Source organism: Notolepis coatsorum, assembly GCF_963971535.1.
Source record: "Notolepis coatsorum genome assembly, chromosome: 3".
Taxonomy (NCBI): Eukaryota; Metazoa; Chordata; class Actinopteri; order Aulopiformes; family Paralepididae; genus Notolepis; species Notolepis coatsorum.
The window spans coordinates 40,000,476-40,018,807 of record NC_140167.1 but is presented as its reverse complement, the minus strand read 5'-3'; the positions used below and the strand labels follow the sequence as shown (position 1 = coordinate 40,018,807).

The following is an 18,332-nucleotide window of genomic DNA, read 5'->3' as shown; positions in this document are numbered from 1 at the left end:
TCTGGGCATATCTCTCATAGAACTAGTAAGTATGGTTTGTGGGTATATCTCTCATAGAACTAGTAAGTATGGTTTGTGGGTATATCTCTCATAGAACTAGTAAGTATGGTTTGTAGGTATATCTCACATAAAACTAGTAAGTATGGTTTGTGGGTATATCTCACATAAAACTAGTAAGCATGGTGTGTGGGTATATCTCACATACAACTAGTAAGTATGGTTTGTGGGTATATTTGTTGTGGGTATATATATCTCACATAAAACTAGTAAGTATGGTTTGTGGGTATATCTCACATAAAACTAGTAAGTATGGTTTGTGGATATTTCTCACATAAAACTAGTAAGTATGGTTTGTGGGTATATCTCACATAAAACTAGTAAGTATGATTTGTGGGTATATCTCACATAAAACTAGTAAGTATGGTTTGTGGGTATATCTCACATAAAACTAGTAAGTATGGGTTGTGGGTATATCTCACATAAAACTAGTAAGTATGGTTTGTGGGTATATCTCACATAAAACTAGTACGTATGGTTTGTGGGTATATCTCACATAAAACTAGTAAGTATGGTTTGTAGGTATATCTCACATAAAACTAGTAAGCATGGTTTGTGCTCGAATGACACCATCTCACTGTCCGTCCCTGAGGTTTGATTGATTGATTGATTGAAAACTTTATTAACAGATTGCAGAATGGGTACAATACAGTACAGCTCAATACACACAATTGTTAAGGGGATGCAGACCAGAGAAAGACTTTCGTCTTGTTTACATCAGGGTCCCCCATTTTCAATTCATCAGGACATATATGACATACATGACATACAGATAGTCAGTACTGCTACATCTATACATTTATGACATACCAGATTTGCAAATACAGTACTGTTTGTGATACAGAAGGAGTCAGGAAAAGGGAGTATATACATTTGACGTAGAAACTGTACATTGGAGGAGGTTGGGTGGGGGGGTTGGGTACACTGGGATATTGACAACCATACTGGGTAATCTACATTGGAGGTGGTTGGGGGGGGGGGCACACTGTATATACAAGCAAAACTGTACATTGAGGGGGGGGGGGGGGGACACACTGTACAAACAAACAAAATTGTACATTGGACTATTGACAAAACCATACTAGGTAAATGACTGTACATTGGAGGGGGTTGGGTTAGGATATTTACAGGGGCCAGTGTTGAATTGCAGTCTCCCGTAGGTGTCCCTTGAGAGAGGTTTTGAAAGTGGGTAGTGATCCACATTCCTTTACAGCTTTGGGTAGGGCGTTCCACATTGATGTGGCATAATTGCGAAACGTGTTTAGTCCCTTATTTGAGCCGAATCTGGGTTTAACATGATTTGTGGAGCTCCCTCTGGTGTTGTGATCGTGGTATTCACTGACCTTTGGGAAGTATTTTGACATGTACATGGGTACCTTGGTCGTGTAGTGTATCTTGTAGACCAGGCCCATTGCAAGTTGCTGTACTCTGTCGTCTACTCTAAGCCATCCTAGGTTGTCAAAGTGGGCAGGGGTGAGGTGGGTTCTAGGAGTAAGGTCAAGCAGTAGTCTGACCAGTTTGTTTTGAGATGTTTGTAATTTTGTTTTTAGCGCCTTTGAGGTGCTTTGGTACCATGAGGTGCAAGCATAGTCGTAGTACCCCTGAATGAGTGCTCCTGCCAGAGTCTTCAGGGTATTCTTGTTTACCAGAGAGGAGATCCGGTACAAGAATCGAGTTCGTTGGTTGACTTTTTTTATTACATTGGATGCCATTTTGTCACAGGAGAGATTAGCCTCTAGGATGGAACCCAGGTAGGTAATTTCATCTTTTCTTGTGACAATATTGTCACCCACTGTAACTGAGAAGTCGTCGGTCTTTCTGAGTTTGTTATTTGAACCGAAGAGAATGGACTCTGTTTTGCCCATGTGTAATGATAGTTTGTTATCAGCGAGCCATATGCAGATTCTGCCTAGTTCCGAGCTGAGGGTTTCTTCAACCTGTAACTTGTTCTTATCAGAGACCAGCAGGGCTGAGTCGTCCGCAAACAGGAACAAGTTGCAGTCACAAGCTGACGACATGTCATTTGCATAAATTAGGAACAGTAGCGGTCCTAGTATGCTTCCTTGTGGAACACCACAGCTCACTGTGAGGGGGGGGGATAGGGTACCGTTTACCTCCACCATCTGTTCCCTCCCCTCAAGGTAGGATTGCATCCAGCTCACTGATAGACTATCAAAACCAATTGCTTTTAGCTTGTCAATCAGAATGGAGTGATTGACCGTGTCAAAGGCCTTTTGTAGGTCCAGCATGACCATGCCGCAGTATTTTCCTGCGTCCACCTCTTGTTTGATGTGGTCATTCAAATAGAGAAGGCATGTGTCAGTGGAGTGGGATGTTCTGAAGCCAGATTGGAATTCGTAGATTCGATTTTTTTCCGCTAGGTACTTTTCGACCTGTTCGTAGACTATTTTTTCCATGACTTTCGAGATGGAGGTGAGAATAGAAACAGGGCGGTAGTTGCCTGGGTCTAATTTGCTGCCCTTTTTGTGCAGAGGGGTCACCCTCGCAATTTTGAAGTCCTTGGGGACGTGTCCCTGTTTTATGGAGAGGTTTATTATGTGTGTGATGATTGGGGTGATGGCGGCTGCTGAGTCTCTGAGGAATTTTGAAGGGATGTTGTCGTGGCCAGTGGCCTTGTTAGGTTGGAGGGCGCTCAGTTTATTGAGTACCTCATCTGTTGTTACCATTTCCAGCTTGAAGTCGTCCTTGCGGACCCCTAGGTTTTTGTAGTAAGCTACTATGTGTTCTACCCCATAAAGCCCTGAGTGGGAGGGTAGTTTGTTTACCAGTGTTGTGGCTATGTTTGTGAAGAAAATGTTTAAGTAATTGGCTACATCCAGCTTGTCTGTGATGAGCGTGTTGTCCGTTTTTATGTTTATGTTTGAGAATCTGGTTTTAAGTTTTTTACTGCATCCTAGTTGATTATTGAGTAATTTCCAAAGTTCACGTGGTTTGTTTTTGTTTTCCTCAGTTTTGTCATTGATGAAATTCTTTTTTGCAGTTTTGATCATGGAGTTTACGTCGTTTCTTAGTCTGTTTCTTTCTAGTTTGAGTTCAGTCACGTGGGCTTGGAGTTCACTGCTCGTGCTTTTAGTAAGCTTTGACTGACTTTTACGAAACTCAGAGCATTTTTTGTCTCTGGTTTTCATAGCGGCCAGTATTTCGGAGTGCATCCACGGCTCAGCGCGATTTTTTACCCTGGTGGTTCTTATCGGTGCCATGTCGTTTAGTATTGTGGAGAATTTGGTTTTGAAACCAAGCCATGTTTCTTCAACCAGTGTACCATTGAGTTCATCTGACCAGTCCAGACTCTCCAGTTCAAGGTTGAAGGCCTCGCTAGAGTAGGTTTTTAGGTCTCTAGATGTGACTGTTTTGTGGCAGCCAGCCTTTAGTTTTAGTTTTTTGCGGGTACAGAATATCATATAATGATCACTTAACCCGCATGCTATAACTCCTTTATTGGTGATCTTGGACTTGTCGGAGGTCAGAATGAGGTCAATGGTAGTCTGAGTTGATTCACATACACGTGTGGGTTGGGTGATTAGCTGGCTGAGGCCGTGCAGATCACAAAACCTACTGAATGACTTGAAGACGGGTGCATCTTTTCGTTGCATATCCGTGTTCCAGTCTCCAATAAGAATTTTGTCTACATCCTCCACTCCAGCTAAACACCCATCCAGTGTATCATAAAAGCCACTATGATCTGGCGGCCTGTAGACTGTGCCAACCAGTAGGGATTTCGCCCTTTCGAATAGGATTTCCACCCATACAGTTTCAATTGATTTATGATTCAGGTCATTTCTGTTGATGAATTTGGTGTCCTTGTGTATGTACACACAGACACCACCTCCATGTTTGTTCCTATCATTCCTGATTATTGAGTAGTTCTCAATCTCTATCTCTGGATCTTTTACAGAGTTCTCACTGAACTTGGCAAACAGGCCTTTATGCTTGCTGCCCCTGCAGCCTGGAACCACGTGCAGACAGATTTACAGCTAGATGAGCCGATTCCCATTAGGACATTAAAAATGTAGTGAAGGGTTTGGAGTCAGATTCAATTGAATTTGCTTCATTTAGCTAGATTCCATTTCCTCTTGTTTGTCTTATTAGGCATATGATTTTGTGAGTTGCTACTATATGTTTAGCTATTTTGTGTTTTTAACATTTGCCTTTATGTTGTTTGCAACACTGTGTTGCTGATATCCTGGCCAGGGCTAAGAGATAAGAGATCTTGTAATCTCAATGGGACTCCCCTGGTTAAATAAATAAAATAAATAAAATAAATAAAATAAATAAAATAAATAAAATAAATAAAATAAATAAAATAAAATAAATAAAATAAATAAAATAAATAAAATAAATAAAATAAATAAAATAAATAAAATAAATAAAATAAATAAAATAAATAAAATAAATAAAATAAATAAAATAAATAAAATAAATAAAATAAATAAAATAAAATACATCGAATAAATAATATGTACACACACACATGACCCCGAAGGCTGGGGTCTTAACCAGTACTACACCATCCCGCAGGCTTAAAGCCAGAATGGACTGATACAGTGGTCTGCTATGCAGATACATGGCCGGTGGTAACAAGGGTTCAGTCTACTCACGGGGAAACAGATGAGGGGGATGGTCAGCAGCACTGACACCAGGATGGCCACGCGAACAGACATCACCATAATGTCCCGGGGCATGAAGGAATCGTACCCTTGGAGCAGCTGGGATTCCACGTTGGCTAAGCAGAGACAAGACCGCGAGACAATGAGAGTGCTGGCTAGCAGAGAGAGACCGTGAGACAATGAGAGTGCTGGCTAGCAGAGAGAGACCGCGAGACAATGAGAGTGCTGGCTAGCAGAGAGAGACCGTGAGACAATGAGAGTGCTGGCTAGCAGAGAGAGACCGTGAGACAATGAGAGTGCTGGTTAGCAGAGAGAGACCGTGAGACAATGAGAGTGCTGGCTAGCAGAGACAGACCGTGAGACAATGAGAGTGCTGGCTAGCAGAGAGAGACCGTGAGACAATGACAGTGGCGGCTGGCCACTGGGGGCGCTCGGGCGCCGACCCCCCTGTTAAAAAAAATAAATAAATAAAAAAATTGTTTTGTTTTATAGCCCTATAAATAATATAAACATGTTTAAAATGAATAATATTTACTCATTTTAAGTATGTTTGTGTTTCCAATGCACAATATAACGTTAATATATCAAATAAAAAATAATCGTTTTCCTGAACAGGAAGTGACTCACTGCGCATAGCCGCATTTCTCCCTAGCCGTATTTCTCGCCCGGGCTAGACGCAATAGCGCTCTGAGTGCGTCATCGCTGTATCCGTCGCAGCCAATCAGTGCGTAACGCGCTGTGCGTTGAAATATGATGTATTATGTTGGAAGCCGGGCGCGATTTGAAGCGGTCTAGGCAAGCAGCCTTAGCAGCGTCTAGTTTTTTCCATAGCCGCATTCTGATTGGCCGACGTCAGTTTTTTTTCCGTAGCCGCATTTCGCGGAGACGCTCTTTGATTGGCCGACGCGATGCCAGTACTTTTTCCGTAGCCGCATTTCTCGGGTTGGCTTAGAGAGCAGGGTGATAGTATGCGCCAGGTAGTTCTTGGTCGGATGCACAGGCGAACTTAGGTAACGTTAGAGTTTGTCTTAGAGCGTGACGGCAAGTTCTTTCGACGGTTAAGCTTAGGCACTCTTTCAAAGTTGGTTAAGGTTAGAGTTTGTCTTAGAGCATGGTGATAGAACGCCAGGTAGTTTGCAGGCTGTTCGACGCGGAAATGGGCAAAGACACTCATTCATTGAATTCATCACAGTACTGTTGTGTTGTGCTAACAAGCTAATCTGGATGCAGTCTGGACAGAGTGGATAACTGGATATACATCAACAGTCTGGGGACAACAGTGGACCACGTAAACAGTGAGTTAATTTGGTCTCTCTCTCTCTCTCTCTCTCTCTCGCTCTCTCTCTCTCTCTCGCTCTCTCTCGCTGATGGCAATGGTGATAGTTGTACTGTAACTGTACCTACTTAAATATCCGTATGCTTTTGGTTTCACCGACGCTCTCTGACGCACACAGTAGTGTGTGGTTTCGCGATGCGTGCGCACGCGCGTGTTTGTGTGCAGTGTGGCATTGTGCCTTGGTACATGTACATTTTTGGTATGATCGACCCCCCAAGAGAAAAATCCACAAGCCGCCACTGGACAATGAGAGTGCTGGCTAGCAGAGACAGACCGTGAGACAATGAGAGTGCTGGCTAGCAGAGAGAGACCGTGAGACAATGAGAGTGCTGGCTAGCAGAGACAGACCGTGAGACAATGAGAGTGCTGGCTAGCAGAGAGAGACCGTGAGACAATGAGAGTGCTGGCTAGCAGAGAGAGACCGTGAGACAATGAGAGTGCTGGTTAGCAGAGAGAGACCGTGAGACAATGAGAGTGCTGGCTAGCAGAGAGAGACCGTGAGACAATGAGAGTGCTGGCTAGCAGAGACAGACCGTGAGACAATGAGAGTGCGGTCTGCAGTTGACGTGACAAGAGCCACGGTAAAAATGTAAACACAGCTATCATTAAGTTATCTTTGCTGCTCGGTACAGTGTGTCCCTGGCTTCTTACCGTAGAAGGTGAGGTAGCCAAACAGAGCGGAGAGCAGGTAAAGCAGGGAGCTGAGTGAGATGCTGATGTTGGTGACATTTTGCATTCTCTTCTTAGTGGGCCTGAAAACACATGACAGGAGGCAAAACATTTACCATAATGTTTATGTACTTAAAGATAATAACTGATAACACTCATGTACACATGTACACATAGTAGTAGTGTAGAAATGTAGTGTTTTATGTGTAATCCATCTACTTTTTGTGCTGTATTGTTGCAACATCCTGTTGTCCTGTTTCCTGTGTGTGTGTGTGTGTGTGTGTGTGTGTGTGTGTGTGTGTGTGTGTGTGTGTGTGTGTGTGTCAGTATGAACAGTGTTGTCGATATGTCTCTCTGCACAGAGACAAATTCCTGTACATTTCTTATATTTGGTGATTCTAGTGAAAGTGTCAATCAAGGCCATTAAACCAAGACGCTTTACAGGCAGTTTCAGATGATGTCCACTTGAACGCCTTTGGAATGCCTGCAATCAGTTGGTAACATTTGAACGAAGAGAGCTGGTGCTGTCTGCCAATCAGGGTTCAGTATTATGACCAGGGCTTGACATTAACACCCGCCACCCGCCAAATGCGGGTAGAATTCACACCGCCACAGTGGCTAGTGGCATTTTTTCTATGAAAAAAAAACATTGTAGTCTACAAAAGGCATCGGCAATAATTAAGTCAATCCAAGTGATACTACATAATTATACTACAACTCCCACAACAATTCGGAAAAGTGCATTACCGGCCAGATCCTGGTAGTGGTGCTGTCTCGAGAATGGAGTACTCCTTGTTTTCAGACCGGATGTAAATTTTTTTCATTCAGGCCTACTTTTTCTGTTAGCTTGAAGCTATGCCTTCATCAGATCGCATGGAATACCTTTTGCGACAACGAATTCAGTATGCAGTAAAGGAATATAGCATCAGCCAATGGACATATCGATCTACCAGATGGCGATCAATAACTGGGAAATCCTTTTTGGGATCCAACCGGCCACAGGTAAGAACGATTTCACATAGATTTCATGCTGATCAGGCCTTGTTAGCATTAGCCAACCAGCCGATCAGTGTATGATGCTACAATAACGAATGCCGTTATTGGTAATCAATAATCAGAAACGATGCCCCCCCCCCCCCCCTTTCATGCATTCATGGTGGAACATGATACTATAAAATGGGAACGTATTGATGAAAAAATTATTTAGTGTGGTGATTTTTGGCTGGTGAAAATGCTGAGTGGCTAGTGACTTTGGAAAATCACTAGCCACAGTGGCTAGTGAGCCAAAAAGTTTATGTCAAGCCCTGATTACGACAGTTCTGCATGTGAGAGTTAAAATACCTTCATTAACTAAACCATATTGGGTTGAAAGCCAACACAAAACCACTACATTCTGACTGTGAGACATGTTTGCACAAAATTAATGAAAAGTTAAAAGACACGACCCCCTCTTTAAGGGCGGTTAACACTGACCGGTCTAGTTCACAGTAGATGGGCAGGACAGCCGTGTGGCACAAGAATGAGAAGGCCATGGTGGGGATGGCATAGGCACTCTGCAACAAACATCATTCATAACACTGCCGTCATTAGCAACTTAGCAGCTTACACTGTTACCACAGGATGGGTGTGTGTAAGGTGGCGGGGGGGGTGGAGGGATTAAGCAGCAGAGCTGCTGTGTAGGATGATGCAATGTCCAGGTATAACCTTCTCTGATGGGAGTTCTTTCACAGACAGAGATAGAAATAAGCAAACCCTGTGCAAATGCTCTAATTCACACGTGGCCAGAAAAATCTGTTTCAATTTGTGCTTTTGAATGAAACCACCATATGTTTGGGGTGTAATTCTGCACGCCTCAACCACACACACAGCCACACACACACACACATTATGCTCTTTTGCAGGCACTTAACACATGTGACTGGCAGCTGCATGTTGCACCCAGGCATGCAGTGCACCATATATATGACCCAATCCCTCATGTTTAATGACTGGGAAATGTCACCAGTGTCAAACAACTGTGGGCCTTCTTGCTCTCCACAACATCTGAGCACCTTGCATGCTCTGGATAGCGTCCTTTCCATACCTTACTGGTGATGACAAAGAGCTGGGGCTGACACTCTGAATCAGAGCAATTTGAAACCTGGGGAGACAAAAAACAAAACAAAAGTTTAGATATAAATAATAATAAAGAAAAACGTTAGCGTGGGAAATCGCTATAAGAGTTGGCAGATAATATCTACAGATGTAAAAAGAGTTACGTACGAACGTGAGTACGTTTGAATCGTATTTATTGTCCAGAGATAAACTACGTGTGTACGAGATACCCGTGTGTACAGAAATATGTAAAGTACACACAGAACTACATGTTACGACTAATGCTAAAATAAAATGGCTTCTGCGAGCCTGCAAATCGGTATAGACTGGACTAGAGTAGCTGTGCTTTTGGTCTGAAAGGAAACCAGCCATTTAAGTTAATCCATGCCTGGGCTGTGTGCGGGGAAGTCATACCACTGCCTGTATGTCTACAAAGGTCAGAGGTCGCTTCCAGGCTCTGGCAAGGTCACCTGAACTTCCTCCCCCTCAGGACTGGCACCGGTCACAGAGCAGCTCTCTCTCTGTCTCACTCACTCACTCTCTCTATCTCTATCACTCTCTCTCTATCACTCTCTCTCTCTCTATATATATATACACCTCTCCAGCGCTCTCTCTCTCTCTGGTCCTCATCAAGTAGAACTGACTCAATCAGTAAACTCAATCTCCTGGATTTCTCCCTAATCCTCTGGCCTTGAACCATATCTGCTTAGCTTACCTCCCTCAGGTCAAGGTGACTACTTGTGTGTGTGTGTGTGTGTGTGTGTGTGTGTGTGTGTGTGTGTGTGCGTGCGTGCGTGAGAGCGTAAAGGCGTAGCTGTGGTTTCTACCTGGTGGGTATGGTTCTGAGGGAGGGGGCAGGGGATGGACCACTTCTTCACAATCACCTGGATGGGAGGCAACACAGCGGGTCAATAACAGCAGACAGGACAACAAAGACGATTTTCAAAAGTGTTCTAGAACTCACCACTACTGTGAAGTACACCATAAAGAGGAAGGACAGGCTGCTGGTGTAGCTTAGGAACCCTGGAGGAGGAAGAGAGAAGTCAGGGTAGGAAATACAGCGATGCACCCGTGTTATGAGCAAAGGAAGAGAACCGAGAAAAATTTACCATATTCACAAAGTGGTCATTTTGCTCTTATGTCATGATCAGGTTGGGATTCCCTTCCACTCTCTGGGTGGAATCCTAACCTGAGCATGACATAAGAGCAAAGTGGCCACCGTGTGAATATGGTCAATTGAACAGAACATAGAATAAAATAGAATAGAACAGAATATAATAGAAGAGAATAGAATAATTGCATTTCCCACAGGGAGAATGTCGAAGTGTAGAAACCAGCATACAAAAAGAAGTGAGCAAATTTACAAAGCGAGTTGCTTTAATAGGGAATAATGGTAATTGACCATATTCACATGGCCGCCGTGTGAATATGGTCAATTGAGCATAGAATGATACACAAAATACTAATCAATGCAACATGCTTCATAAGAAATAAATAGTATTATGGCTTAAGTAGGTCAATGAGAACTCAACAACAGTTCCGATTATAAAGTACATGTAGCAAGGGGCTATTTATGTCCTGTTGTGCAATGAGGCATAGATGAGACTCACAGATGTTGGCACAGAGCACGACTTACCAATCTTGGGCAGTAAAGCCAGAGGTAGAATAATACAGAGCGTAACCAGGATCAGTAAGGTCCTCCCGTCTTCATACCAAGCATCCCTGAGAAACACCAGAGGGGGAGAGACACGGTAAGAGTGAACGGACATGACATACTAGGGATGTACAGATACCACTGCCGATACTAATTCACAGTACTAAACACAGAGTACCAATCCATTACTTCTACTGAAAAGTAGAGACCATTAGCGTGTGGTCACTGGACAAAAGTGATTGAGATGTAAGCCCCTTTCTCCATTACAGAGGTCCAACATGCAGAAAATCAAGTGACTTTTACTTTTGCACATGGCTGGTCATCGGGTTTTAGTATTTGGGGGAAACTCTCCCAACGCCGACATCCTGTTCTAGCCTGGTATCAGCCCCATATCTGACCTCAGTATCTGTGCATCTCCATGAGATACCAAAGGAAATGTTGCTGTTGCATTAAACCATATTTCCCAGCAGCACATCCCAGGCTCTGACACGACGAGGACAGGGGAGATGGATCTCCACAGCCTGGAACCCGCCTGGCCCTGGAAATTTGTCTCCATTTCGTGCTCAAATACAGAGAGACAGACGCATCATGTGGTATAAATTAAGGGCTTTAGCTCTCGCAAACCATAACAATTATGTAATTCACATGCAAACGTTCTGTCAGATGAGGCCAGATTTCACTTGCTGTTTTTTTTTTTTTGGAGAGGGGGAATAATATTTTCCTTTGCTGAGGGATAGCCTTGGCGGTTTATTCAGGATAGGGAATCTAGAGGGGGGGTGGGTGGGGGGGGGGTGGTGTTCGTGGTGACACATGTGGAAGGCATGCTGGCTCCGCTGGGGTCGGGGTCGAGCGGGGCGGGGGCGAGGGGCGCTGCTGTGTGTCGGACCGCAGCATGGGGTCATGGGGGACTGGCTCCAGGACTGTTTATGGGGCTCCCACAGTCAGCAGCACCTGCTCCGACCACATCAACACCCACTGACCCCTGTTTGGCAGTTTCACAGCTCCCGGGTTACCATAGGAGGTGATGGGCTCGTCTCTCTGTCTACACATGCCCTGCTCTCTTTAACTGGGTGTCACAGAGGCCATGCCTCTGACCCCAGACTCTCACTCTAACGCCCGTCCCGTGGCCCCCAAGCCGAGCCTAAGTTTGTCTGAAGCGCTTCACTCCTCTCCTCTCACACTGCACTCTCTGTATGTACACAAGCGGGTAGGAAACATATGCATGAATTGCATACAACACTACTAGTATGACACTACTAGTATGACACTACTAGTATGACACTACTAGTATAACACTACTAGTATGACACTACTAGTATGACACTACTAGTATAACACTACTAGTATAACACTACTAGTATAACACTACTAGTATAACACTACTAGTATGACACTACTAGTATAACACTACTAGTATAACACTACTAGTATAACACTACTAGTATGACACTACTAGTATGACACTACTAGTATAACACTACTAGTATGACACTACTAGTATAACACTACTAGTATAACACTACTAGTATAACACTACTAGTATATAACACTACTAGTATGACACTACTAGTATAACACTACTAGTATGACACTACTAGTATGACACTACTAGTATGACACTACTAGTATGACACTACTAGTATACCCCCCCCCCCCGAGCCACTAACAAGAAGCTTGTCTGTAACTTGAAAATGACATCGTCTGCAACCTACAACCGCAGCTAAAAATTGCACATATAGTTGTCTGTGCAACGCGGGCCTGACACTGTAAAATTGGGGGGTTGAGAGATGATAGGCCTCCACAAGACAGATAACATGCCGCAGATGCGATATCATGGAAAATAAAATAAAAACGTTTTTGATCTGTTTTTAAATTGTCAGTTACTGTGGTCTGTCTTTGTAGGGCAGCATTAGGATCTCCAGTAAACTGAGGAGAGCTTATTGTGAGGAAGTGGGGGTGGGTGGAGAGAGGATACTTGGAATACCCATGAAATGTGGTGCATTTCACGCTATAACAAGCTGCAGGATAGGTCTCAAGTCAGGGCTGGGACCACGACTGCCAATGAGTCAATCTCCACCAAGTGTTGGAGATTAACATAAATCTGGCCGATGCAGCAGAAACCCATCACAGCTGTCCATGACCCCCTGTCCGTGTCGCTGGCCCCCTTTAACAAGGAGAGACAAACTCAAGACAGTGCAGTCTATTAACATCGACAGGAGATCGACAGACGGCATGACTTACACCTCTCTCAGTCTCTCTCTCTCCCTGCCACGCTAAGACAAATGAGCCAGTGGAGGGAGAAATGTATTTTAATATAAAACTAATTTGCTTGAGGCTTTGATGGGGTCGGATATGAGTCTGTTAACATCCTAAAGCCGCTCATTAACACGACTGTTTTGTTTCCCTCAGCAGTGGGCTGTAATTAGAATGGCAAAACTGATATCCCCGTGTATCACTCTGATTCCGGGGAACATGTGCGAGAGATTTGGGGGGCGGGGTATGTGGGGGTGCTTGAGGAGCACAGTAATACAAAGCAGCTGTGTGGGGAAGACTCGAGATGTTGACGGATCGGGCCGAGAGCAGCCACAGCTCTCTCGCTTAAATCAGTGTGGCTGATAAAAAAAAAGGAAAAAAAGAAGAAAAAAAGTGATAGAAGTTACATTCTTGGCCTTGGATTTGGCTGGGTGCTGTTTTCAGAGGCTGAGGCAAGCGGCGAGGCATCATCCACCCTGGGCCCAGTGAAGGACACAGTCTGCCGAGGATGATGGCTGATGAATGGTTCTCTGTCATACATACATTTCCTCTAGGTCTGCTCCATGTTATACAACACCAGCAACAGGCTTTCCTCCAATCCCTCACAGACAGTGCATTAGTGTACTGCGGTTTGGTACAGATATCTACCCCCCCCCCCCCCCCCCCTCGCCCCCACCGCATTTTTCATACGGTTCTCATTGCCTGGCTAATTCCAGTTTGTATAGCCTTGTGGCGCAGAATAGTCAAATTTGAGTTATTTGAAGGCCAAAGGTATAATCTACAACACCGTGGGGACAGAAGTGAGTCAGACACGGTGTCTTAGTGCAGAGTTTGGAAACTATCTGGTGGCTAATCTCAAATAATGGCTTGGTTCAAAGCCAATAAAACATCTTTATTTGTGCTGAACTTTGTCAGAGTTAAGACTATATATAAATAAGTCTGAGTTAAGTCTATATATATATATATATATATATATATATATATATATATATATATATATATATATATATATATATATATATAAGTCTGAGTTAAGTCTATATATATATATATATATATATATATATATATATATATATATATATATATATATATATATATATATATATATATATATATATATATATATAATCTGACTTAAAGCTGAAGCTGTGATAAGATAAGATATTCCTTTATTGATCCCCTTGGGGAAATGCAGGCATCATAGCAGCATGGGGGAGGGGGGGGGGGGTACAGGTAGTAGAAGACATACAGGTACAGGTCACAGAATTATAGTACAGTGGAGAAGTAGAAATAAAAATAGAATAAAAAGGCAGTGTAAACAATATACAATATAATTAACTCTGGACATGCGCATATGGGCAACAAGGTGCGATATGAGGGTATGTATGCCCTCTCAGTTATATTTGCCCTACAATAAATAGTTACAATATATAATCTAAATATAATCTAATCTATAATCTAAAAAAAAATGAAATGCTAAAAGCTAAATATATGCAATATATAATCTAATAATCCAATAGTCTAAATCGAATCTAATATATAATCTAGCTTAGGTTATAGGTAGTATATTGTCCTTTTAGGTGGGAGTCAGCTACTAGGTTCCTAGTAGTTAGATGTCTGGCAGCAGTCCCTGCCCACTGGAGCCTGATGGCCGCTGGTATGAAGGACTGGCGGTTAGTTGAGTGTTCATGAAAACTTGATATTGATGTCAAAGTGAGCAGTTTTTTCTCCAATTTTCTGTAATATCTCTAAACCAAAAACTTGATCTCTATTAGGTATAGATGCTGTGAATATCATTTTCTTCATACTTTTTTAATATATAATATTTCTTGAAATTATAGGAATCTAGGATAATGTCAAAGAGCATAATCACAACTGAGGCCCCAGGGGCCTATAATATATCTATAGTATACCTACACAGGGGCCTATAGTATACCTACAGTATATCTATAGTATACCTACACAAGGGCCTATTGTATACCTACAGTATATACATATACAGGGGCCTATAGTATATCTACAGTATATACCTATACAGGGGCCTATAGTATACCTACAATATATACCTATACAGGGGCCTATAGTATATCTACAGTATATACATATACAGGGGCCTATAGTATACCTACAATATATACCTATACAGGGGCCTATAGTATACCTACAATATATACATATACAGGGGCCTATAGTATACCTACAATATATACATATACAGGGGCCTATAGTATATCTACAGTATATACCTATACAGGGGCCTATAGTATACCTACAGTATATACATATACAGGGGCCTATAGTATACCTACAGTATATACCTATACAGGGGCCTATAGTATACCTACAGTATATACCTATACAGGGGCCTATAGTATTATACCTACAGTATATACCTATACAGGGGCCTATAGTATACCTACAGTATATACCTATACAGGGGCCTATAGTATACCTACAGTATATACCTATACAGGGGCCTATAGTATACCTACAGTATATATATACAGGGGCCTATAGTATACCTACAGTATATACCTATACAGGGGCCTATAGTATACCTACAGTATATACATATACAGGGGCCTATAGTATATCTACAGTATATACCTATACAGGGGCCTATAGTATACCTACAGTATATACCTATACAGGGGCCTATAGTATACGTACAGTATATATATACAGGGGCCTATAGTATACCTACAGTATATATATACAGGGGCCTATAGTATACCTACAGTATATACCTATACAGGGGCCTATAGTATACCTACAGTATATACCTATACAGGGGCCTATAGTATACCTACAGTATATACCTATACAGGGGCCTATAGTATACCTACAGTATATACCTATACAGGGGCCTATAGTATACCTACAGTATATACCTATACAGGGGCCTATAGTATACCTACAGTATATATATACAGGGGCCTATAGTATACCTACAGTATATATATACAGGGGCCTATAGTATACCTACAGTATATACCTATACAGGGGCCTATAGTATACCTACAGTATATACCTATACAGGGGCCTATAGTATACCTACAGTATATACCTATACAGGGGCCTATAGTATACCTACAGTATATACCTATACAGGGGCCTATAGTATACGTACTTGAGGAAGTCTTCACTCAGGAGGCTGGTGATGGAGGAGGGAAGTTCCAACTTCAAGATGAACATATAGGAAGACATGGCTGGGGAGAGACAGGACACACACATGCTGTGATGATGAGCTCCCAACAAGCACACAACCATACACATGTTCAAAACTATAAACAGTCAAATATGCTGTCACAACCACACCCATGTCACTATGTGCGAAGGTGATGTGTTTTCCAGCACTAGGAAATGGAAGTCAGGTTGGGGTGGGGCGGGGTATTAGTGGCTCTGAGCTAACGCAGGCGGGCCAAGCGGGCAGCTCCGAGGATCACCAGCTAAGCCCCTCTGCGCTCTGAGGACCAGACGCTATGCAGATGTTCCAACGGTAGAAGCCCGGTGGTGGCAGCCAGAATGGAGAAGGGGCCGGGGAAGGAATGCTAACAATAATGATCCTTGACGCTAATCCAGGTATTTCTCCTCCTCCGCCTTCCGAGGAAACAGGAAATCATACGCGTCTCCTGTGAGCTCCGCTGCCATCCTTCCCCCAACTCCTCAGACAGCCAATCAGAGTGGGGGGCTTTAGGTCACTTCCCGTGGGTCAATATGGCCCCCAAACCTGTCCCGGGGGGAAAAGGGGGAGAAAGGGAGGACGGAGAAGACACTCAAGCAGAGGAGGGTGGTAGTGTTTGGACCAGGGCAGGTAGTGTTAGTGGATTTAATCTCGGGGAAGGCAGGCAGTACCAGGTTGATCTGGGACCTCATTGCCCTGGGGCAGGTCTTTTCACCCTCCTTTAAAAGCAGCCTAGGCCGTAATCCCTCAGATCCTGTAATTGTTTTCATTGGAAAATTCCTCCAATAACCCTGCTGCCCACACAGACGCATCCATGGACACACACACACTCTACCGCTGCTCCAACACCAACACACTAATACACAATTTCCCATCCTTGTGAAAATGGGGCCCCTACAAAAATTCTTAACCAAACTGAAATAACTATAATACATCTAATTGTTATTTTTAAAACAAAATACTACCACACCGTAGCTTTTGGACTACACAGAAGCCACTGTGAGAGCCATGCACCCCACCTATGTGTGCAACAGCCGGGGTCGTTGGCTTGATTTCTGTCCCCCTGAAAAATTAAAGGAATGTTTTTGCACTCTGGCGCAAATAAATATCAGTGAAATTTAAATGTGAACAGATTTGCGCCCAATCTTCTCAAAAGCTATATTCTATCCACAGGAGGATGTGTTCGGGGACCAGGTCCTGCTCCAGTCAGGCCTCTGAATAGTTCCGTCTGTGCTCCTCCATTCTCAGAGGAGTTCTACTGTTTCATCTATCGACGCCAACCGGCGCAGGGATTTAAGACCACACAAATGAGGACACACACACGGCGACATGGATCACACAACAATCATGATGTTATAGCTCAGTGCCATGCAGTTGAGTTACTGTAAAACGCTGTAAAGTCTTCCACAAGATGCAATGGAAATTCCTAGCGGGGGTAATACTTACATTTCTAAACAAAGGGCCCTTGAGTAAACAAAGCAGATTGTTACGGTCAATATTGGAACGGACGATAGGATCTAATAATAAACAGATATAAAATGACGTAACCTCTGTGTGCGTGTGTGGCCATCCCAGGGAGGCACAGTGGGATGCTGTATTCAACATGAGACAGAGCCACTTTCATTTCATTAAGAGCAAGGGGAGATGTTGGGCCGTGAGAGCCCCAGGCTCGCCAGTAATTAAGGTCAATTGGCCCATCAGCCTTTGGCAGTGTAGATGAGTGTTTACTCAAAGTGGGGCTAATTGCGCCCTTATAAAAGAGGCCAGGAGTGTGTGGACGGATTCAGGGCGGGGGGGGGGGGGGGGTGGTGGCATGGTGGAGCGCAAGGCTCTCACACATACTGCCCCATGCTGAGAAAACCACAAACATACCAGAAGCCAGGGCTATAATCCACTCTGCTTCTGCCACTAATGACTGCAGAGCAGCTCCCCTCACCTCAGCTCTCTCAGCGAGCCGAGGAGCACTGCGGCTGAGGGAGGGGATGGACAGAGACGGGAGAGAAGGAGAGAAGGGAGGAGGGGGGCAATAGGGGAGGGGAGGGTGGTCCCATTAGGTCACTCATCACTCTGAGGGCGGGAGTGGGTTTACCATCAGTGATCAATTAAGAGTAGAAGTTGGGTTTCAGGCCCATGGGAGGGGGTCGAGAGGACAGACACTGGGGGTCAAAGGTTATCAGGGGGGATCTGGGTAATAGCCTCACAGGAGAGGAGCAGTAACCTGGCACACAGCCCTCTGGTCTCCAGTAGGAGGTGCTGTCTGACTCTTAAATAAACTGGTTCCAGCTTGACCCTGCAATATACTCCACACCTCTCTCACCCAAGTGTCCCTCAAACAGTACCAAAAGGAAGGTGGGTGAGTTGTACAGTGAAATGGAGGTAAGCTTACCTCCAATGTTTTGGATGAGAATAGTCATGGCAACCAGAATCTGAAAAAAATGTCAAGAGGGGTTGTTA

The 18,332-nt window shown here is 43.7% G+C and overlaps 1 protein-coding gene across 1 annotated transcript in view; it reads right to left on the bottom strand.

The window, feature by feature from the left end:
* Positions 1 to 18,332, bottom strand: part of slc38a6 (solute carrier family 38 member 6) — a 31,599-nt gene that overhangs the window by 4,948 nt on the left and 8,319 nt on the right. Inside the window, exons 5-13 of the mRNA XM_084311020.1 lie at positions 18,265 to 18,304; positions 15,825 to 15,903; positions 10,421 to 10,506; positions 9,749 to 9,807; positions 9,612 to 9,668; positions 8,774 to 8,830; positions 8,164 to 8,243; positions 6,673 to 6,773; positions 4,677 to 4,801 (exon numbers count right to left, since the gene is read on the bottom strand). Of these exons, the coding sequence (XP_084167146.1) occupies positions 4,677 to 4,801; positions 6,673 to 6,773; positions 8,164 to 8,243; positions 8,774 to 8,830; positions 9,612 to 9,668; positions 9,749 to 9,807; positions 10,421 to 10,506; positions 15,825 to 15,903; positions 18,265 to 18,304 (684 nt within the window). The remainder of the gene's footprint in view (positions 1 to 4,676; positions 4,802 to 6,672; positions 6,774 to 8,163; positions 8,244 to 8,773; positions 8,831 to 9,611; positions 9,669 to 9,748; positions 9,808 to 10,420; positions 10,507 to 15,824; positions 15,904 to 18,264; positions 18,305 to 18,332) is intronic.